The sequence below is a fragment of the Hyla sarda genome, chromosome 7 (genome assembly GCF_029499605.1).
Source record: "Hyla sarda isolate aHylSar1 chromosome 7, aHylSar1.hap1, whole genome shotgun sequence".
Classification (NCBI taxonomy): Eukaryota; Metazoa; Chordata; class Amphibia; order Anura; family Hylidae; genus Hyla; species Hyla sarda.
The window spans coordinates 26,796,711-26,821,248 of NC_079195.1; the positions used below are offsets into that span (position 1 = coordinate 26,796,711).

Sequence of the window (24,538 nt, forward strand, 5' to 3'; positions counted from 1 at the left end):
CATCAATCCATCGGCGAAACCATGTCCAAGAGACAACACAATGCGCCCACTCATCCAATGGCGCAGAAGTTGAATGTGCTCCGGTCCAAGTTGCTGGTGTTGCAGTCCCTCCCTTTTCAAGTGGTGGACTCTGCACCATTCAGAGAATTGATGGCTTGTGCCGAGCCGAGGTGGAGAGTCTCAAGCCGTCATTTCGTTGCAAAGAAGGCAGTACCAGCCCTGCATAAGTTTGTACAAGAGAAGGTGAGCCAGTCCTTGAGCCTGTCGGTGTGTTCAAAAGTGCACGGCAGCACCGACGTGTGGAGCTGTAACTACGGGCAGGGACAATACTTGTCTTTTACGGCTCACTGGGTAAATGTGGTTCCTGCACAGCCACAACAGCAACTTGGACAGGTCACACCGCTTCCTCCTCCACGCTCTCGCTTCCAGGCAGTTGGTCCTGTGTGTACTTGTGCATCAGCCAATTCCAGGCTGTGTCTTTCAGGCAATCTATGGGTTCCTGATGCCGCAGAGGTGGGGCCTGGGAATTAAAAATTTTTGGACTGCGGGTGCTACCAAAAAAGATGGACACACCCTAATCCGTTCAGTGGAGCGTGCCTTCGGCCTCGGATATCTGTGTTATACACCTGTTATTGCTCGATCTCAGGAGAAGGGGGGTTCATCATCGGGAGAAGAGAGTTGCAGGTTGCCCTTGAGTCAGCAAGGCAGTAGCACGGTTGGCAGTCAGCGTGGTGTGGCAGTAGTGGAAATTCTGGAGCCAAACGTTCCCGGGGGAGACCACCTACTTCGCGGCAGCTTACCTTTCCGGGAGTTAGCGGGTTACCAGCACCGGTCGATGAAAGATAGAGACACGCTAATCCGTTCAGTGGAGCACGCCTGCGGCCCCGGAAATCAGAGGGCATAACACACCTTGTATTGCTCGATCTCGAAATTGATCATGCAAAGGTAGGGGTTATTAAAGCCTCTTGGGTACTGCTGAGGCCTACTCCTGACTGATCCTGATGTAATGTATGGGGTTATTAAACACTCTTGGGTAGTGTTTTTTTTTAATTTACTGATAATTTTATCGGTAATAAAATAGAATTTTCCAGAATGCTAATCGTTACACAATGGAACTCTTGTTGCGTGTGATTTTTTAATGAAAATTAAAAAGAAAAAATACGGACAGGGATTAACTCTGCTTCATCATTTTGGGTGAAAAAAGTCCTTTGGTGATCTGATCTTTTGGAGACAGATGCACTTACACACATATTGAATTAGTTTTTGTAAAAAAAAATTCAAACATTGTGTGGTTTATTATTTTTGAGAAGAATGTCTTTGGGTGGTCCACCGTCCTGCATTATAGAGTCTTGTGAACTGTTGGATATGCGCTTGTTCTTACACAAAGGTACTTCTTTAAAAAAATTCAAAAATGTTGTTGTTTTTTGGAGGGGATTGTGAAGCCCAGGTGTGTACTGGTGCATCAGCCAACTCCAGGCTGTGTCCTTCAGGCAATATATGAGTTCACGATGCAGCAGAGGTGGGGCCTGGGTCTGGAAATTTCTCATTTTTGGATAGCGGGTGCTACCTATGAGAAATCTTTGTCAAAAATTTCATATATTGTGTTGTTTTTTTTTTTTGGGGGGGGATTGTGAAGCCCTGGTGTGTAGTGTACTAGTGCATCAGCCAACTCCATGCTGTGCCATTCAGCCACTAAATGGTCTCCTCTTGCTGCCAACATGTCCTCGCTGTGTCATTCAGCCACTTTATGGTGTCCTCATGCTGCCAACACCTCCACGCTGTGCCATTCAGCCACTATATTGTGTCCTCATGCTACCAACACCTCCACGCTGTGCCATTCAGCCACTGTATGGTGTCCTCATGCTGCCAACACCTCCACGCTATGTCATTCAGTCACTATATGGTCTCCTGACACTGATGCCATCACCAGGCTCTGTCATTGTGCTGCTGTGCGGCAGTGATGCCGGTAATCTGCATTCTATTCTGAATAACAGTATTATTTCACTACCCCAGCACACTCCATATGCGTTTTAGGACACAGCAAAGTGTTTTATACCCCTATAGAGGCTGTATGTAGGCTAGAAATAGCCTTTTTTAATATCGATTCGCCACAAACAAATTCGGATCGAAACAAACTTTTCGGGAAAATTTGGCAAATCGTCCGAATCGAATTTTTTAAAAGATCGCTTATCTCTACTCAAAATTAGTGTTGCTCCCGAATATTCGCAATGCAAATTTTATTCGCGAATTCGCGAATATTCGCGAATATAGCACTATATATTCGTAATTACGAATATTCAATTTTTTTTATTTATTTATTTATTTTTTTATCACAGCACACATCACAGTGATCATCCCTCTCTGCTTCCAGCTTGTGTGGTGTACAGAAGGCTCTAATACTCTGTGTGAGATTGGCGTGCGAATTTTCGCATATATGAAAATTTGCATATGCTAATGTTTGCATATGCTAATTTTTGCTTATGCTAATATATGCTAATTTCCGCATACGCAAATTTATTACATATGCGAAAATAAAACGCGAATATTACGAATATGCGAATTTAGGGAATATATGACGAATATTCGTCCATATATTCGCGAATATTCGCAAATTCGAATATGGCCTATGCCGCTCAACACTACTCAAAATGAATGAAAGTGTGCTGAGCTTTCAAAATATGATCAAAGTAAATAGTTTTATGTTATTGTCCCGGTTCTGAAGCCTTGTTAAAATTACCTGTGGTGTTGGCTGTGATATTCCAGCTAATGGACGCTGTTTGACTGGCGCAGACACAACAAGGCTTCAGGCAGCCCTGGCAATTCTTCACTGAAAAATCTGTAGAGCTGAGCAGGGTTACCTGGACCTAAGCAACAAAGCACATGAGCTGCTGAAAACACAGGATCATATTTATATTGAAGAAAATCGAATTCTTAAATGGATAAACCAACTTTAAAGTGTACTTGTCAGATCCCACAAAACTGTGCCTTATCCTGACCATGTACATCTCATTTTTTTACCTCTTTTTATTAGCTCAGAGTATTAGAAATTCTCTCAGGGGAAGAGGCGTGTCCCTCCTTGTGGTGGTGGGAGGTGATTTATGTGTCTGTTCAAGCAGTCTTGTCTTCGAGTCATCTCTTGTCCATATAAAACCAACGACCTCCAGACCAGTGGATGATAGGGCGCTGAGGGACCAGGCAACAGTTGAAGCAATCAGCTTTTATTCCCAACATGCAACGCGTTTCGCGCTAGTGCGCTTCATCAGGCATATGGACAAGGGGAACAGGAAGCAGTATATATACACACTCCAAGTTAATTACTTAACCCCTTGGTGTCAGAAAAAAAAATCATTCACCAAGGGAGTCACATGATGCACAACACACAAGGGGCGTTAACCCTTAAATTGCCAAAAAAGGAAATACATCAACACAATAGCAACACAGACCAAGGTATGTTCATGTGCAAAATACGTGTAGATAATATTTCACTCATATAAAGTGAAAACTGCATGATAATAAATGCATGTAGACGTATAGAGTATATATATATATATATATATATATATATATATATATATATAAATAAAAAAATCAAAGATGACAAATAAGATAATAATACAAAAAATACAAAAATACTAAATTTTTAAAAATCTGCGAGTATTTTCAATGGTTTCATTAAGTCCGTTTGGAAATAAGGTACATAATTTAAATATCCAATAGGACTCACGGTTAATAAGCCTCTGTAATCTATTCTGAACCGTATCAGAGATAGTTTCCAATATCATCAGTTTCAGGCAGGCTACATTCTTATCATGAAACATAGAAAAATGGCGGGACACACTGTGCAGCATGAATCCTTTTTTATATTGGATTGATGCTTGTTCATACGAGGCCGCACTGGCTGCACAGTGCGCCCGACATACTGAAGATGACAATCACAGGTCAATAAATAGATTACAAAAGAACTCTCACAAGAAAAAGAACCATTAATAAAAAAAACTTCCATTAGTAATGGTTGATTTGAAAAAGCAGTCAGCGCACACCATCTCGCAACACAGGCAACGCGATTTATTGCACCTTTGCATGCAACAGGTGGTAGCAGGTATGGGGGTGGTGGGCTTATGTCTTAATCTTCTGGGGGCTAGGAGATTACGAAGGTTAGGCAACCTTCTAAATGTAACCCCAGGATGTTCAGGGACAATTTTACTCAGGAACGGGTCATCACGGATGATAGACCAGTGCCTCCTTAAAATGTCTTTAATATTACTAGAAGCACAATTAAAATTAGTAATGAAATTGAATTTAAAATCATGTTTAGATTTCATGTTCTAGAACCAGTGTTCTCCCCCCCCCCCCCCCCCCCCTGAATGGACACTAGGTCACTTTGTTTCAAGTTTTTAACTCTGTTGAAGGCATTTGAAAGAACACATTGTGCTCAAGAATAAAGTGCATAGCTTCAATTAGGAAGGAGGACTGAACTTGACTGAAGTGGGAATCCAAGCTAAAGATTTCCTCCATAGCCTGAAATCCCAAATCGGTAGATATGTTAGAGTAAAGGGAACATACAGTCAAGTTCAGTCCTCCTTCCTAATTGAAGCTATGCACTTTATTCTTCGTGTGTTCCGCCATTTTTCTATGTTTCATGATAAGAATGTAGCCTGCCTGAAACTGATGATATTGGAAACTATCTCTGATATGGTACAGAATAGATTACAGAGGCTTATTAACCGTGAGTCCTATTGGATATTTAAATTATGTACTTTATTTCCAAACGGACTTAATGAAACCATTGAAAATACTCGCTGATTTTTAAAAATGTTGTATTTTTGAATTTTTTTTATTATTATTATCTTATTTGTCATCTTTTATTTTATTTATTTTTATATACTCTATATGTCTACATGTATTTATTATCATGCAGTTTGCACTTTATATGAGTGCAATATTATCTACGCGTATTTTGCACATGAACATACCTTGGTCTGTGTTGCTATTGTGTTGATGTATTTCCTTTTTTTGCAATTTAAGGGTTAACGCCCCTTTTGTGTTGTGCATTATGTGACTCCCTTGGTGAATGATTTTTTTCTGACACCAAGGGGTTAAGTTATTAACTTGGAGTGTGTATACATACTGCTTCCTGTTCCCCTTGTCCATATGCCTGATGAAGCGCACTAGCGCGAAACGCGTTGCATGTTGGGAATAAAAGCTGATTGCTTCAACTGTTGCCTGGTCCCTCAGCGCCCTATCATCCACTGGTCTGGAGGTCGTTGGTTTTATATTGCTAATATTGTGGAGCGGCAGCAGAGGGATCTGTTTCATGCTATTATCCAAGTTGTGCTGGCACTTGCACAACTAACATTGGTAAGCACTCTATCATTACTAGCGTTTCCATATATGTTATTTATTGCACCATGGAGCGCTCCTGTTACGCCTAGCGCTCCGGGTCCCCGCTCCTCCCCGGAGCGCTCACGGCGTCTCTCTCCCCGCAGCGCCCCGGTCAGTCCCGCTGACCGGGAGCGCTGCACTGTCATGGCCGTCGGGGATGCGATTCGCACAGCGGGACGCGCCCGCTCGCGAGTCGCATCCCAGGTCACTTACCCGTCCCGGTCCCCTGCTGTCATGTGCTGGCGTGCGCGTCTCCGCTCTCTAGGGCGCGCGCGCGCCAGCTCTCTGAGACTTAAAGGGCCAGTGCACCAATGATTGGTGCCTGGCCCAATTAGCTTAATTGGCTCCCATCTGCTCCCAGACTATATCTGTTCACTTCCCCTGCACTCCCTTGCCGGATCTTGTTGCCTTGTGCCAGTGAAAGCGTTTAGTGTGTCCAAAGCCTGTGTTACCTGAACTTCTGCTATCCATCTTGACTACGAACCTTGCCGCCTGCCCCGACCTTCTGCTACGTCTGACCTTGCCTCTGCCTAGTCCTTCTGTCCCACGCCTTCTCAGCAGTCAGCGAGGTTGAGCCGTTGCTAGTGGATACGACCTGGTTGCTACTGCCGCAGCAAGACCATCCCGCTTTGCGGCGGGCTCTGGTGAACACCAGTAGTCTCTTAGAACCGGTCCACTAGCACGGTCCACGCCAATCCCTCGCTGACACAGAGGATCCACTACCTGCGAGCCGAATCGTGACAGTAGATCCGGCCATGGATCCCACTGAGGTGCCGCTGCCAAGTCTCGCTGACCTTACCACGGTGGTCGCTCAGCAATCGCAGCAAATTGCCCAACAAGGACAGCAGCTGTCGCAGTTGACCGCCACGTTACAGCAACTTCTGCCTCTGCTACAGCAGCAACCATCTCCTCCGCCAGCTCCTGCACCTCCTCCGCAGCGAGTGGCCGCTCCTAGCCTCCGCTTGTCCCTGCCGGACAAATTTGATGGGGACTATAAACTCTGCTGTGGATTCTTGTCTCAGTGTTCCCTGCATATGGAGATGTTGTCGGACTTGTTTCCTACAGAACGGTCTAAGGTGGCGTTCGTAGTGAGCCTTCTTTCAGGAAAGGCCTTGTCTTGGGCCACACCGCTCTGGGACCGCAATGATCCTGCCACAGCCACAGCCCAGTCCTTCTTCGCTGAAGTCCGGAGTGTCTTCGAGGAGCCAGCCCGCGCTTCTTCTGCCGAGACTGCCCTGTTGAACCTGGTCCAGGGTAATTCTTCAGTGGGCGAGTACGCCATCCAGTTTCGTACTCTTGCTTCCGAATTATCATGGAATAATGAGGCTCTCTGCGCGACCTTTAAAAAAGGCCTATCCAGTCGCATCAAGGATGTGCTGGCCGCACGAGAGATTCCTGCCAACCTGCAAGAACTCATCCATTTGGCTACCCGCATTGACATGCGTTTTTCTGCGCGACACCAAGAGCTCCGCCAGGAAAAAGACTTAGATCTCTGGGCACCTCTCCCACAGCATCCTTTGCAGTCTACGCCTGGGCCTCCCGCCGAGGAGGCCATGCAAGTGGATCGGTCTCGCCTGACACAGGAAGAGAGGAATCGCCGTAGGGAAGAAAATCTCTGTCTGTACTGTGCCAGTACCGAGCATTTCTTGGTGGATTGCCCTATCCGTCCTCCACGTCTGGGAAACGCACGCACGCACCCAGCTCACGTGGGTGTGGCGTCTCTTGGTTCTAAGTCTGCTTCTCCACGTCTCACGGTGCCCGTGCGGATTTCTCCTTCAGCCAACTCCTCCCTCTCAGCCGTGGCCTGCTTGGACTCTGGTGCCTCTGGGAATTTTATTTTGGAGTCGTTTGTGAATAAATTCAGCATCCCGGTGACCCGTCTCGTCAAGCCGCTCTACATTTCCGCGGTCAACGGAGTCAGATTGGATTGCACCGTGCGTTACCGCACAGAACCCCTCCTGATGTGTATTGGACCCCACCACGAAAGGATTGAGTTATTCGTCCTTCCCAACTGTACCTCTGAGGTCCTCCTCGGTCTGCCATGGCTCCGGCTTCATTCTCCCACCCTTGATTGGACCACCAGGGAGATCAAGAACTGGGACTCTGCCTGCCATAGGAAGTGCCTCTCCCCCCCTCCCAGTCCCGTCAGGCAAGCCTCAGTGCCTCCTCATGGCCCCCGTCCTGGTGTCACACTGCCCCGTGCCAGGCTTCGCCCTCTGCCCTCCCTCCCCATTCCCACTCCTGCTGTGCTGCCTGCCGTTGAGGAAACCCTCCATTCTTTCCCGGTGTCCTCATCCCAGGGGAGGCAGTTACCGGACAAAGAAAAGGGGAGACCTAAGGGGGGGGGGGTACTGTTACGCCTAGCGCTCCGGGTCCCCGCTCCTCCCCGGAGCGCTCACGGCGTCTCTCTCCCCGCAGCGCCCCGGTCAGTCCCGCTGACCGGGAGCGCTGCACTGTCATGGCCGTCGGGGATGCGATTCGCACAGCGGGACGCGCCCGCTCGCGAGTCGCATCCCAGGTCACTTACCCGTCCCGGTCCCCTGCTGTCATGTGCTGGCGCGCGCGGCTCCGCTCTCTAGGGCGCGCGCGCGCCAGCTCTCTGAGACTTAAAGGGCCAGTGCACCAATGATTGGTGCCTGGCCCAATTAGCTTAATTGGCTCCCATCTGCTCCCAGACTATATCTGTTCACTTCCCCTGCACTCCCTTGCCGGATCTTGTTGCCTTGTGCCAGTGAAAGCGTTTAGTGTGTCCAAAGCCTGTGTTACCTGAACTTCTGCTATCCATCTTGACTACGAACCTTGCCGCCTGCCCCGACCTTCTGCTACGTCTGACCTTGCCTCTGCCTAGTCCTTCTGTCCCACGCCTTCTCAGCAGTCAGCGAGGTTGAGCCGTTGCTAGTGGATACGACCTGGTTGCTACTGCCGCAGCAAGACCATCCCGCTTTGCGGCGGGCTCTGGTGAACACCAGTAGTCTCTTAGAACCGGTCCACTAGCACGGTCCACGCCAATCCCTCGCTGACACAGAGGATCCACTACCTGCGAGCCGAATCGTGACAGCTCCTTTTTCTCTGTTTTGTAGTATCTCTTGTCCATGACTCATAGACAAGCCTGCTGCTGCTGCAGGACTGGTTAGTGTCCCAGCAAGTATGTGGGCCCCTAGTTGGACCCCTTCTGGAGCTGTTTTCTATATTAAATATTCAGAAAAATGTAAACAACCTTATTACAAAAGGTCTTTAATTTTCATCATTAACAACATTTTTTGGATCTGACAGGGCCCATTGAAGAATTTTATTAACCCCTTCCCGCAAATGGACGTTTATGAACGTCCATTTTTCCTGTGAATTAACGCAAATGGACGTTCATAAACATCCAATACATTTTCTATCACCATGTCCGTTGGCATGGTGATAGAAACATCATCACAGCTGTTTTGAACAGCTGATTGTTGACACTATGCAGCTGGGGACCAATCAGAATGGTCCCCTGCTGCTGATCATTGTCATTAGTTAATCAGTTAGTGACTGACTATTGACAAGGACTTGCAGGGTTCCGGGCAGATCAGGTCTCTGGTGACCCGATCGCCCGGAAAATAAGGATGATCGGAGCTGTCAGAGACAGCTCCGATCATCCTGAGGGATAGGAGCGAGGTGGCAGCTGCCACCTTACTCCTATCCCCTGCCATTGGTCCTTAGGGCAAACTGACCAATGGCAGGAGGGGGGCCGGATGTCAAAATTGAAATCTCCACTCTGCCCGCCCCTGGATGTCGGGGCAAAGCGGGGGATAGATGGTGGATGGGTTCGGAAATATCACCTCACACTGGGACCGACGATCACAGCGGGACCGGTGGCAGGATCGGGACAGGCAGCGCGGAACCGATGGAGACAGCGGCGGACGCAGCAGTAAAGATCAGCCGTAAGTGATCTTCACAGTTGCATTCCAAGAGTTGCCAAACTACAACTCCCAGCAAGCCCAGACAGCCAAAGGCTGTTTGGGCATGCTGGGAGTTGTAGCTTTGCAAGATCTGGAGGGCCATAGTTTGGAGACCACTGTGCAGTGGTGTCCAAACTGTAGCTTTTCCAGAAGTTGCAAAACTATAACTCCCAGCATGCCCAGACAGTCCAGGCATGCTGGGAGTTGTAGTTCTGTAACTTTTGGCCCATGCCTGGACAGTCTGGGCATGCCTGGAGTTGAAGTTTTGCAACATCTGGAGGGCTACAGTTTGGACACCACTGCACAGTGGTCTCCAAACTGTGGCCCTCCAGATGTTGCAAAACTACAACTCCCAACATGTCTTTCGGCTGTCTGGGCATCCTGGGAGTTGTAGTTTTGCAACAGCTGGAGGCACACTGGTTGGGAAACACTGAGTTAAGTAACAAATTCTCAGTGTTTGCAACCAGTGTGCCTCCAGCTGTTGCATAATTTCAACCCCCAGCATGCACGGGCAGCCAAAGGGCATGCTGGGAGTGTTAGTAGTATGCCTCCAGCTGTTGCATAACTAACGGCTGAAGGCAAACTGGTTGAAAGGTTTGTTTCCTAACTCAGTGTTTCGCAACCAGTGTGCCTCCAGCTGTGGCAAATTACAACTCCCAGCATGCACTGATAGACCGTACATGCTGGGAGTTGTAGTTTTGCAACTGCTGGAGGCACACTGGTTGTGAAACACTGAGTTAAGTAACAAACTCTGTGTTTTGCAACCAGTGTGCCTTCAGCTGTTGCATAACTTTAACCCCCAGCATGCACGGACAACCAAAGGGCATGCTGGTAGTGATAGTTTTGCAACAGCTGGAGATTCGCGACGGAGGTCTACAGCGAGTTTCTTGCTACAAGTTTGAGATGCAGCAAATTTTCCGCCGCAGCTCAAAATCCCAGTGGAAAACTTGCTGTAGAGCCGCGCCGTGTGAATGTACCCTAAAAACACTACGCTAACACAAAATAAAGGGTAAAACACTTCATATACATATACCCCTACACAGCCCCTCCCCCCCCCAAAAAAAATAAATAAATTCTCGTATGACACTGTTTCCAAAACGGAGCCTCCAGCTGTTGCAAGACAACTCCCAGTATTGCCGGACAGCGATTGACTGTCTAGGCATGCTGAAAGTTCTTCAACAGCTGGAGGCACCCTGTTTGGGAAACACTGCCATAGGGTAATTTTGGTATCGGAGGCAAGTGTAATTCTTGCATCCGGGTCCGTCCCTGTGCAAATCCCCTATTTAGGCCTCAAATGTGCATGGGCTCTCTCACTTCGGAACCCTGTCGTATTTCAAGGCAACAGTTTAGAGCCACATATGGGGTATTTCCGTACTCAGAAGAAATTGCCTAACAAATTTTGGGGGGCTTTTTTTGCTTTTACCCCTTGTGAAAATATGAAATTGGGGTCTACTCCAGCATGTTATTGTAAAAAATTTTTTACATTTTTTACACTAACGTGCTGGTGTTGCCCCATACTCTTCATTTTCACAAGAGGTAAAATGAAAAAAAGACCCCCAAAATTTGTAACGCAATTTCTCCTGAATACGGAAATACCTCATATGTGGACGTAAAATGCTCTGCGGGAGCACAACAAGGCTCAGGAATGAGAGCACCATGTACTTTTAAGGTAATTTGCACAGGGGTGGCTGATCGTTACAGCGGTTCTACATTAACACAAAAAAAACAACCACATGTGACCCCATTTTGGAAACTACACCCCTCATGGAACAGGGGTATAGTGAGCCTTAACACTCCACGGGTGTTTGACGATTTTACGATAACGTTGGACATGAAAATGAATTTTTTTTCACTAAAATGCTGGTGTTATCCCAAATGTTTTTTTCACAAGGGGTAATAGGAAAAAAGCCCCCCAAAATTTGTAACCCCATTTCTTTTGAGTATATAAATACCCCATATCTGGATGTAAAGTGCTCTGCTGGTGGACTACAATACTCAGAAAAGAAGGAGCGACAATGGGATTTTGGAGAGAATGGGGGAGATTTATCAAAAGATTTAGACTGTTTTTTCCAGTCTAAATTTGTCGCACAGAAAGTCGCAGTCTAAATATGTGCGACTTTTCTGCGACTTTTGCTGTAGAGGATTTTTAGAACATGATGTATGCAAGTCTATTTTAGACGGAAATGCATTGGAAAATGCATTGGTGCTGAATTCATCAAGTGCGACTTTTTCAGCGTATTTCGCATCTGCCCAAAATACGCTGAAATGTCAGACCATGTTGGATCAGGTCTAAATGCAGTTTAAGCTGTAGACCCTGAAGTCTGAGCACAGAATTTATCAAGGGCTGTGAGACCTTTGATAAATTAGGAGCACAATAGACAGGAGACTACCACATACGCTGGTCTATAAGCATACCCAGAATAGACTAGATTAGTAAATGTCCCCCAATGTGTCTGGAATTGAAGGCCATGTGCGTTTACAAAGCCCCCATAGTGCTAGAACAATGGACCCCCCCACATGTGACCCCATTTTGGAAACTACACCCCTCACGGAATGTTATAAGGGATGCAGTGAGCATTTACGCCCCACAGGTATCTGACAGATTTTTTGAACAGTCATCCGTAAAAATGGAAAATGCTATTTTTCATTTGCACTGCCCACTGTTCCAAAGATCTATCAAAGGCCAGTGGGGTGTAAATGCTCACTGCACCCCTTATTACATTCCGTGAGGGGTGTAGTTTCTGAAATAGGGTCATATGTGGGGGGGTCCATTGTTCTGGTAGAACGGGGGACTTTGTAAACACACATGACCCCCGGCCTCCATTCCAAACAAATTCTCTCTCCAAAAACCCATTGGCGCTCCATCTCTTTTGAGCATTGTAGCTCACCTACAGAGAACTTTACATCCACATAAGGGGTATTTATATACTCAGAAGAAATTGGGTTACAAATTGGGGGGTATTTACTCCTATTACCTCTTGTAAAAATGGTAAGTTTGGGGGAAAAAACTGCATTTGAGTGAAAACATTTTTTTCTCATTTACATATCCAAATTTAACGAAAAGTCGTCAAACACCTGTCGGGTGTTAAGGTCCACTGTACCCCTTGTTACTTTCCTTGAGGGGTGTAGTTTCCAAAATAGTATGCCATGTGAGGTTTTTTTTTGCTGTTCTGGCACCATAGCGGCTTCCTAAATGCGACATACCCCCCAAAAACCATTTCAGCAGAATTTGCTTTCCAAAAGCCAAATGTGGCTTCTTCTCTTCTGAGGATGGTAGTGCACCCGCAGTGCATTTGATGCCCACACATGGGTAATTTCCATACTCCGAAGAGATGGGGTTACAAATTTGGGGGGCATTTTATCCTATTACCCCTTGTAAAAATGTAAAATTTGGAGGAAAACCAGCATTTCAGTGAAAAAAAGTTTTATTTACACATCCAACTTTAACAAAAAGTCGTCAAAACCTGTGGGGTGTTAAGGCTCACTATACCCCTTGCTACGTTTCTTGAGGAGTGTAGTTTCCAAAATAGTATGCCATGTTGTTTTTTTTTTTTTTTTTTTTTTGCTGTCCTGGCACCATTAGGGCCTCCTAAATGCAACATGCCTCCCAAAAACCATTTCAGCAGAATTTGCTTTCCAAAAGCCAAATGTGACTCCTTCTCTTCTGAGCATTGCAGTGCACCCGCAGTGCATTTGATGCCCACAGATGGGGTATTTCCATACTCCGAAGAGATGGGGTTAGAAATTTTGGGGGGCATTTTATCCTATTACCCCATGTAAAAATGTAAAATTTACACATCCAAATTTAACGAAAAGTCGTCAAAAACCTGTGGGGTGTGAAGGTTCACTGTACCTCTTGTTACGTGCCTTGAGGGGTTTAGTTTCCAAAATAATATGCCACATGGGTTTTTTTTTTCTGCTCTTCTGGCACCATAGGGGTTTCCTAAATGTGACATGCCCACAAAATTTTGTGAAAAATTGCTGCTGAAATTTGAAGCCCTCTGATATCTTCCAAAAGTAAAAACATGTCAACTTGATGATGCAAACATAAATTAGATATATTGTATATGTGAATCAAAATATAATTTATTTGGTATGTCTATTTTTCAAAAGTTTCAAAGTTAGAAAAATGCAACATTTTCAAATTTTTCATGAAATTTTTGAATTGTTGACCAATAAATGATACAAGTATCAACGCAAATTTACCACTATGTTAAAGTAGAATATGTCATGGAAAAATAATCTCGGAATCAAATTCATAAGTAAATGCATCCCAGAGTTATTAATGCTTAAAGTAACAGTGGTCAGATGTGCAAAAAATGCTCAGGTCCTTAAGGTGAAAATGGGCTTGGTCCCTAAGGGGTTAAAGGGGTACTTAGGTAAAAAATCAAAATCAACTAGTGCCAGAAAGTTTAACATATTTGTAAATTATTTCTATTTACAAATCTTAACCCTTCCAGTACTTATCAGCTGCTGTATGCTCCAGAGGAAGTTGTGTATTTATTTCCAGTTTCATCACAATGCTCTCTGCTGACCCCTTTTTTTGTGTCAAGAACTGTACAGAGTAGAAGCAAATCCCCATAGAAAACCTCTCCTGCTCTGGACAGTTCCTGACATGAACAGAGGTGTCAGCAGAGAGCACTGTGGTCAGACTGGAAAGAACTTCACAACTTTCTCTGGAGCATACAGCAGCTGAAAAGTACTGGATGGATTAAGATTTTTATATAGAAGTAATTTACAAATCTGTTTAACTTTCAGACACTAGTTGATTTGAAAACATTAGTTTTCCACCAGAGAACCCCTTGTGAAATACCACTTGTGACTCCCTCATACTCCAACTTATCCAACACATCTTGCTCCATGTCACAATATTTTGCTGCAGCCTACTGTTTGAAACTTTAACATGACATAATAGCCCTCATTTAATAAGCCAAACCCAACAGTTTTTATCAGGTTTTGTGGAATAAAATTTAAGTGCACGCCAGTGCGACAGTGTTTGCAACATGTTTGGACAAAAAAAGAAAAACAAACATTCTCAAATATCACTTAGAGAGTTTGAGAAAACCCTACAAAAGGGCATGGCTTATCAAAAAATGGGCGTAACCCAACTTAAAAAAAAAAATCACTCTATTTTTTTGTCGAAAAAGCGGAGAAGAGTGAATTCTGAAAACCCGACTGCCAGAGGCTGGTACAAAAACAGGTAAAATGGTTGATTCTTCACCAAGCATGGTTATTATGGACAATATGCATAAACTAGGTAAAGCAAAATTTAAAAGAGCGGTTCGCTTAACTCACCTTTCATTGGGACTTATATTCCTGACTTGATAGGATCTATGGACAAATATTTTTATACCTTAAATGTGTTGAGATTTTAAATAAATGTAATTTTAAAATACGATTTACTTTGATGTTTGCATTGTTACATGGTAGCACTTTTTAATTGTATCTGTGATCTATTCAATATCTATTGCACAACTTTATTTGTTGCATTGCTTACATAATCCACGTTCATCCTTTTCTTTCATCTGGTATGTAGAATATTTTCTAAAATTTAGTGAAAAAATGTGTTATCTCTTAAATAAAATTGCCATGGTCCAAAGAGAACATTTGGCACCGAAATTTAAATATTTTTTTTTTCATATCAACAAGCGTCATAAAGTTAAACAGATTTGTAAATTACTTCTATTAAAAAAATCTTAATTCTTCCAGGATTTATCTGCTGTTTTATTCTACAGAGGAAGTTTAGTTGTTCTTTTCTGTCTGACCACAGTGCTCTCTGCTGACACCTCTATCTGGTTGTTGTGGTGGGGTGTGGTCTCTTTCCTCAGTTTCTCACAAACGGGAAGAGCCACTGTTGTTTATTCACTTTTTTTGTCCCTTCCGTTGTGGACAAAATTAAACCCTTGTGCGCAAAAAAGAAAAACAACGTGAGACAAAATAGTAAATAACTAACGGAAAACAGAAGAGGACAAAAAAAAAGACGACAAACAAAACCCAAAAAACCTGAGGACCTATATGTGGGCTCTTGTGCTACTTGGACACTGCGGCAATACTCACCACAGCCAGGGAGAAGTGTCCAATGATGTATGGCAATACATAACTTGCCTTCTACCAGGACATTACACCATCTACTCTTGCAAAGAGAAGAATCATGAAACCTTTGGTAGACCTGCTACAACTCATAATGTTCAATATGCCTGGCTGTACTCTTTGGTCTAGCCGTCCTCGCTACCCCTGACCACCTCAGAAGATCTTCTGCCACTGCCATTTTGTGAACCCTGGAAAGTTTCTACTCGCCGGAAAACTGGAAAACCGAAGATGACCTTCCCCTTCTTTCCCCTCCCGGTCCTCCCTACGGTGAGATTGCACTGCTTTGTATCAGACTGTTGTCTTTCAGTTATTCATATTGCTGTGTTGCAGTTATGCCATGTTATCATTGGATTGTACAGGGTGGGCCATTTAAATGGATACACCTTAATAAAATGGGAATGGTTGGTGATATTAACTTCCTGTTTGTGTCACATTAGTAAATGTGAGGAAGGAACTTTTCAAGAGGGGTGGTGACCATGGCGGACATTTTGAAGTTGGCCATTTTGAATCCAACTTTTGGAAGAGGGTCATGTGACACATCAAACTTATTGGGAATTTCACAAGAAAAACAATGATGTGCTTGGTTTTAACGTAACTTTATTCTTTCATGAGTTATTTACAAGTTTCTGACCACTTATAAAATATGTTCAATGTGCTGCCCATTGTGTTGAATTGTCAATGCAACCCTCTTCTCCCACTCTTCACAGACTGATAGCAACACCGCAGGAGAAATGCTAGCACAGGCTTCCAGTATCCGTAGTTTCAGGTTCTTACGAATCCCAAACTTATTAGAGACCACACTGTTTTTGAGGGTCTTATCTCTTCCTCGTTCACTTCAAAGTGTAAAATCTTGTCTCTTTACCAAATGATCACTAATCCATGATCAGCGCATGAGTCTTCGTACATTCCCTCATGGGAGCAGAAGCTAGGCATTACCCTCTCCAAGTCGGAGATTACTCAAATCCTTACTCATGTGCATGGCTTCCCTAGGTGTGTTTGACTCCAGGAGAACTATTATAAACTGCTGTCACGATGGTAGAGGACCCCTGAGTGTTTTTTTTTTTACCTATAAATTGTTCAAGGCTAATCTGTGTTGGAGGTGTGAGATTAACTGGGGCTCTCTTTCCCACATTTGGTAGGACTGCCTTGCCGTTGCACCCTACTGGAGGTGGATTGAGCAGGTAATGAGAGAAGTTACTTCCACTCAGATTGTCCTGTCCATGGCAGCCATTGCCCTCAGTTTGCCCTCCCCATCTTTTTATCCCTCTAAATACAACCTAGCACTCCCTTACTCTAAAATAAAGACAACCTCCCCTCCAACCATATCTAAGTGGAAGAGTAAAGTCAATGACATCTGAAGGTCCAACAGGACACATGACAAATTTTTGACTTAATTCACTCTACCTTGCCCACACTGCCTACGCTCCCTACCTTCCTAACTGAAGACACAAGTTGAGCTACTCTTTCTTGTGCCTCCCATATTGCAGCTGCGACTCCTTAACCCCCCCCCCCCCCCCGCCTTCCTGTTTATACTCACCTCCCCTGTTTTTGTATTTATTCTTCTATCGGATCTTTGAACACCCAGACCTAAGGCAAGACCGGTCCTTATTACATATAGCTGAAACTTGCTCATACATATTGGTGATAGCCTCCCACCTTTGCCATCGCTAATTATCAATCTCTGAGATTCCTTGTTCAATTGTTAACATGATTAAGGTCCATGGGACCCTGTTGTTGTGTTTATGTACTGTTTATGTTTATAATATGAAGCTTTCAAATGAAAAAAACAGAGAGAAATATAACACTCACAAAGCTTCCTAAACACTTTTTGCAGGCATCTTTTTATAACTCACCATTAAACACTGTTTGAGATAATTGAAGACATTCGCTTTCATAGAGAGTGTCTCTCCTTGGATGACGGAATATGGCAGAGCAAGATCTACAAAGAACGGTTTAAAGACGGTCAAAGAAGCTTGTGGGGAAAGGCCAAAACCATCGTTACCCATACAGAAGGCTCTTGCATTAAATTGTGTGATGGTGTCTGGGACCGTGACTTGGATGCTTTTTAGGCTAAGATTACTATATAAAAAAACAGAAAAGAAATAAAGATAAACAATCATGAAATAAGATACTTTTTAGCATTAAAAACTACTAGAAATTACACATAACAAAAATCAACATGCCATTCAAGACACATCCACCAGCTGAAGCAAAAAGGTAATCTATATATAAATTAGCTTATTCATAGGTTATTATGTCACTTGAATAGACATGAATGGAGGGGCCATGGTGTGATGTCACGAGGGAGCTTGGCGTGACGTCATGTCTCTGCTCGGGGAAAACCCAGCACTCTAAGCTTACTGTTTTGAATGCCGAGTGCTCGGGTACTGCATGGAGATTGCAGGGGGTCCCAGCAGCGGGACCCCCGTGATCAGATATCTTATCCCCTATCCTTTCATTGGTGTCTACCCCCCCCCATGCCATTTGCACAGGCCTATCCCGAAACGTTGCTATTTGCTATACAGTACAAATTCATTACAAAACCAACTGGATTTTCTGAGCATGGCCAATTGTGACATTTGGATTTCACTGAGCATATACTTTGCCTGGAGTGCTGTTTATTGTTCTATGTTCAATACGTTGGTAGAAGGAATAGCCTAATAATATGCTCAGGTAGTGCTGAAACATCATATTAAAATGCAATAAGTAAGTAGATCATATAATTCTGAATGATCCACCAAAAACAATTACATCCATTTTTTTCATGTCATCCAGAAAAGCGCAAAAGAAGATGCAGTGCTATATCAGAATTACATCCCCTGCACTTTTCCAGTCAGTGGGTCCTCCAGTGCTCAATATCATAAAGTGATGGGATAACCTCACAATTTGCTGTCACTTTAGGAAACCTGCTTAAAGTTACAATTTCCATAGTGTCTTAAACAGGTTTTTACAAAGAAAACATTTATTACCTATCCACAGGATTCCCAATATCGACCAGGTTCCAGAGCCAGGTGTCAGGGAAAAAATGTCTTGTTTTGAGTTTACATTTTTGAGATAGCTGTTCAGATTTTTGAGACAGCTGTCTAGATCCTGAGTAAAAACATTGGATGGTAAACTTCAGTTCCAGTTTAAGCATTGTATGAATACAAAACAATTCTAATTAATAAGTATCTTACTTAAAAAATCACTCTAATTATCTAGAAATTGTTCCTAAATTTTATGAATTAAAGCTACATAAATTTGAATAATTCAGAAAGTATCATGGAGCTGATGGGGTAATGATTTTCATTGAGGAAAGCACTAAACTGGCATGTGAAGAGTTATAGACCATACAATGCTCCCTGTCAAAAAATGGGTAAAGAATCTTTCCTCCAGAAGGGAGAGAGTTTGCTCTCTGGGGCCACCTTTTGAAGGTAGAGTCACTGCAAGTCATTTCTTGACCCCATTAAGAGTCTTCAAACATGGAATTTAAGAGTTTAGAAACTGTACTGGGGTTGGGGCAGATAGGTAAGGCTTCGTTCAGACCTCAGAATGTCTGCACAGAAATACTTGATTGAGGTCCTGTGTACACAGTTAAAAGGCCAATGCTTCCAGGCACTCTCTCACAGCAGGGTTAGAATAAATAAACAAACCAGACAAGAAAATAATAAATACTGAGTTCATGAAGAGGGGCTCCCACCCCTTGAAACACGTTGTCCGTAAAATTGGTGAATAAACTCAATTTTTTTTTTGTCCAGTTCGGTTAATTATTATAACCCTGCTGTGAGAGACCACCTGGAAGCATAGGCCTTTTAACTGTGTACACAGGAACTCGACCAAGTATCTTTCAGGCCGTTTATAGGGATTCCAAGGACGGGAACGATGCTGGCTGCACTCTAATGATCTAACTGCAGAATTTGGTTACAGGCTTTTGTTGGTGTTGTACTAATAGTACAACACATAAGGTGAGCGCATCCTTGTTCTTACCAGAGCATTATCTCTATTAAGGACTAATGGCACATAGTTGCGCCTGTGTTCCTGTTTCTTTTTGTATATACACTGAATCTCTTTCTTTTGAGAAAGATTCTACCTTGGCCCGCAATCCCCAGTCATGTTTCAATACTTCTGAAGGTTATGAGCATTATCTTGCAGGGTTGTTACCTCCAATAGTAGAAGAGCTGCTTTGCATATTTGAAGTTATCATTTTGATTTATTTATTTAAGATTCTAGCTACTTTTCACAACAGACTGTAATTTATTTCCATCCGATGAATGGCTTAAAAGAATTGTTTGCCTTTAATTAAAAGCTTCCTTTTTGGGACACATTTTATAATTGTGGTTCTATGGAAGCGCATAATAACAAAGAGATGTCAGAGTACAGTTTCTTACTGGCAGCTTTCAACATGGAAAGGTATATATAATAAATTATATAAAACCAGTCTTCAAGGATAGTGAAATAAAGAGATAAAAAAAATAGATACAAAGGAGATAAAAAGAACGAGAAAAAGGTGATGTGGAACCAAATAAATATAAAAGATAAATGTCATAAAATAAATGTTGAATAAATAATGATAGTAAATGAAAGTAAATGTATAATATTAAAAGACCTGAATCAAGGATAATGCAGTAAAATAATACAATATAACATTTATTCAAAAGATAATAGCTTACATCTGGGCAGGGCCCTTGCACCAGATGTTAATAAGATATTGATATTAAAAGAGATGTAATATTAAAAAGTAATTTATAAAGCAACCACCTAAAACAGGGCTAAAAATGTGGAAATGTCCAAAAATTGTCAGGTAATATAGTTCAGAAATAAAGTTGACTGGTAATGCAGTTCGTGAAATGATATAATGGAGCATTTCAGGGAGTGATATGCAGATAATGTAGGTTTGATAATATTAGGTAGTACCTGTATGCCGATTTGAGTGGTATGACTTACTGGCGAAGTGCAGCCGGCATCCTCAGGAGTATCACGGTGAGGGTTTCTGTCGGTGCTGGCACGGCGTGGTGGCCGGCCTTTCTGATTGATGATGATGCCAGTAAAGTGGATTGGATGGGTCCGGCAGAGAAAGGTTGGCACGGGATAGCGTCCGGCCACAAGTGGAGTATCATGGATGAAGAGGTGATTGCTGACCCTGGCGTCCTCGTCTCCTAAGGAGAGAGAATCGTACGTGCGGTCCACAGAAGTCCCAGAATGAGGGGTCTGAGGTGCTGCCAAAGCCGAGGTGGGCTTTAAAAGTAGTATAAGGTGGTTTCCGTAGGTAATGGGTATAAGACCAAGGCTATACGCGTTTCAAGACGACTGTCTTATTCTTTAGTAGCCATAGATAATGAATATTCATATCTATGGCTATCTATGGCTACTGAAGAATAAGACAGTCATCTTAAAGCGCGTATAGCCTTGTCTTATACCCATTACCTACGGCAACCACCATGTACTACTTTTAAAGCCCACCTCGGCTTTGGCAGTGATGCAGACCCCTCATTCTGGGACCTCTGTGGACCGCACGTATGATCCTCTCTCCTTAGGACACGAGGACGCCAAGGTCAGCAATCACCTCTTCATCCACGATACTCCACTTTTGGCCGGACGCTATCCCATGCCAACCTGTCTCTGCCGAACCCATCCGATCCACTTTACTGGGATCACCATCGATCAGAAAGGCCGGCCACCACGCCGTGCCAGCACCGACAGAAACCCTCACCACGAGACTGCTACTTCTGAGAATGCCGGCTGCACTTCGTCAGTAAGTGATACCATTCAAATCGGCATACAGGTACTACCTAATATTATCAAACCTACATTATCTGCATATCACTCCCTGAAATGCTCCATTATATCATTTCATGCACTGCATTACCAGTCCACTTTATTTCGGAACTATATTACCAGACTATTTTTGGACATTTCCACAATTTTTAGCCCTATTTTAGGTGGTTGCTTTATAAATTACTTTTTAATATTACATCTCTTTTAATATCGATATCTTATTAACATCTGGTGCAAGGGCCCTGCCCAGATGTAAGCTATTATCTTTTGAATAAATGTTATATTGTATTATTTTACTGCATGATCCTTGATTCAGGTCTTTTAATATTATTCATTTACTATCATTTACTATCATTATTTATTCAAAATTTATTTTATGACATTTAACTTATTGATTTTACATTTATTTGGTTCCACATCACCTTTTTCTCATTCTTTTTATCTGCTTTTTACCTCTTTTTATCTCTTTATTTCACTATCCTTGAGGACTGGTTTTATATAATTTATTATATATACCTTTTCACTTTACAAGGTCTTTTTGGAATTAAGACCATTCCAGTAAACCTCTGAATAGTATACCCCAATGAGCTACACATACCCTTTTCCTTCTCCAATATAGCTTTCAACATGGATGAGCATTCCTGCTCTTCCCCTGGCTGCAGTATGCGAGTGTTTGTCAGTATCTTCAAACCAATTTCCTGTTATAGGTGATAAAAAAAATGGAGAGGAACAAAGGAAGAATTATCTTAAAGTCTATTTAATGTGCACCTGTTAGGTGAAGTAGAAAGCATGCAATCTGTTTTGTTTTTGTTTTTTCAACTGGGGAGAAATTCATTGTTATATAGTCAAGGACAGGAGTCTGACATAATTCACGACCACTGCTGTCCGAACCAAGCATTCTGAACAGCGTTCAGAACGCCGTGTGACTGAAGGGAGATTGTGGGGGTCCCAGCTAGAGATGAGCGAATTTACAGTGATTCGATTTGTCACGAACTTCTCGGCTCGGCAGTTGATGACTTCAGCCTGCATAAATTAGTTCAGCTTTCAGGTGCTCCGGTGGGCTGGAAAAGATGGATACAGTCCTAAGAGACTCTCCTAGGACTGTATCCACCTTTTCCAGCCCACCAGAGCACCTGAAAGCTGAACTAATTAATGCAGGCTATAGTCATCAACTGCCGAGCCGAGAAGTTCGTGACAAATCGAATCACTGTAAATTCACTCATCTCTAGTCCCAGTGGCCAGACCTCCGCCATCAGACATCTTATCCCCTATCCTTTGTATAGGGGATAATATGTCAAGGGGCAGAGTTTAGGAAAGAAGACAGAAAACAAAATGGAAGGAGCAGAAAGGGTAGACAGTATTCAGGACATACTTTAAATAAAGCGAGCACATCAATAAACTGGTTAGAATTCTTGCAACAGACGCCCTCTTCTTCACTCACAATATCCGGATATCCTCCTCTTACTGAATATTTAAACAAATCAAAAACCTGAAAGGATGGAAAAACAATGTTTTTCTTTTAGGATTATCTCAATTAAGATTTTATTGATTTTAGACAGAAATAAACAAAGATCGCTGCAACATGCAATATAAATACACCAACCAAGAAAACCAGTATTGTAAAGAGTAATCACTTCATTAGTCATATATGCAAACAAGGACATACATTTAAAAATAGCAGACACATAAAAACAAGGCACCAAATTGACAACTGCAGAGAAAGTGGAGGGGGTATGGTGGATACAGCAGCATGGAGTACAGAGAAAGTGTATTATCTATAATATCAGTATAGATCTAAGTACAAAAAAGAGAAATAGAGGAAACCACAAGGCTCACATAGGCAAACAGTGGACCAAAACATAAGATGCATACAGTCAGATAAGTACAATAAGGGCATGTGAAAAATGAAATATAAAATTAGAACATCCTGCCATGCACTGCCTACCTACCACCTCCAACCCCAACGTACGTTCCGCTTGTGCTTCGTCAGGGGGCGTGTCTAAAAACCCCAGCATGGTGGGTATATATATATATATATATATATATATATATATATGTTGCTAGAACCAATGAAAGTGAGCCATCTAATGACTGCCATGCAGACTACCCAATGGGTAAAAAGCCCTAATACCTATCTAACAGTAATTAATGAAGATTATCCATACCTGACAGTAAAAAAAGATCCACCCAATAGATACTGGCGTACTATCTATGGCTGCCTATGAATGCATTCAATAGCACTATCACTATTTGCGCGGTCCACCAGCATCTGACATTACAGACACGGGCCGCACATTAAGATGAAGCAGTAGGAGGCGCCGAGGCTACAGAGCAGAGGCGTGCAACAGCGGAAGTGGGAGGCGTAACAGAATAAAATTATGTGATCTGAGATCGGTCACATGACTATCACGTCGGCATGCAGGGCGGGGCTGAAAGTAGCTCCGTACTGAATACCGAAGAATAAGCAGTCGGCATGCAAGTAGGGGAAAGGAATTCACCTAGTGGACGCAGAGTGCATAGACTATATAAAAAGAGGAGTGCTGGCCAGCAAAGATAACTGACGGACAAACATACAGAAAGGGACAATATGGAAGGGAGGGGAGGGGGGATAAGGGAGGAGAAGACAATCACATAAATGTGTGAAAGTGTAGTGTTAATGCCATAGAATACATAAAATAAGAGTATACCAGGGACATTGTTTTTTTATAAATATGATGAGAAAAAAAGGGGGGGGAGGGAAGGGAGGAGAAGGGCAAGGGAAGGGAAAGGGGGGGGGAGAAAGGATGTGAAAAAATAATAAATGTAAATGTAGATATAAGTGTGACTATACTAGTGAGTAAGAGTGGACACAAATATGTGTATAATGTAATATTAATATATGACCTGTACAGTGAACTGTTGAACTACAGAGGTGAATTAGGAGTGCAAAACTAAAAATATAAAAATTGACTACATGTAACTGAATACCTAATGGTGAAAAAATGGATGTATGCAAAAATATATAATATAAAATAAAATATAAACAGGGGTCCAGGAGACCACCAGAAGTATATTATCTCAAAAGTGAGAGTGTATGTAAACCATGATAGTATTTTGGATAGGATTTTATGGCACGTGAGAACACTTGGCGGACTCAGGCAGAGAATCTTTTTGGCACCACAGTGACAACTGCAGAAAGTTCTGACCAGGAACTTACCCGTATTATGAAGTCTACTTTGCCCAATTTGTTACATAGACGTACAAAGATTTGGCGGAATAGAGCATCTCTGGAACAGTACAAATCAAAAGGGTTGATACCCAGGGGCCTACGAATCCAAATGTTTCCAGCTTATGGGAGAGATGACAGCACCTTTTCTGAATAATGGGAAGCAGTAATTCAC

The 24,538-nt window shown here is 43.0% G+C and overlaps 1 protein-coding gene across 1 annotated transcript in view; it reads right to left on the bottom strand.

Moving 5' to 3' along the window:
• The window catches only part of LOC130283382 (alpha-2-macroglobulin-like protein 1), a 454,342-nt gene that overhangs the window by 188,898 nt on the left and 240,906 nt on the right, over positions 1 to 24,538 (bottom strand). The window contains exons 6-10 of the mRNA XM_056532791.1: positions 22,531 to 22,647; positions 21,757 to 21,856; positions 18,374 to 18,494; positions 17,258 to 17,483; positions 2,738 to 2,864 (exon numbers count right to left, since the gene is read on the bottom strand). Of these exons, the coding sequence (XP_056388766.1) occupies positions 2,738 to 2,864; positions 17,258 to 17,483; positions 18,374 to 18,494; positions 21,757 to 21,856; positions 22,531 to 22,647 (691 nt within the window). The remainder of the gene's footprint in view (positions 1 to 2,737; positions 2,865 to 17,257; positions 17,484 to 18,373; positions 18,495 to 21,756; positions 21,857 to 22,530; positions 22,648 to 24,538) is intronic.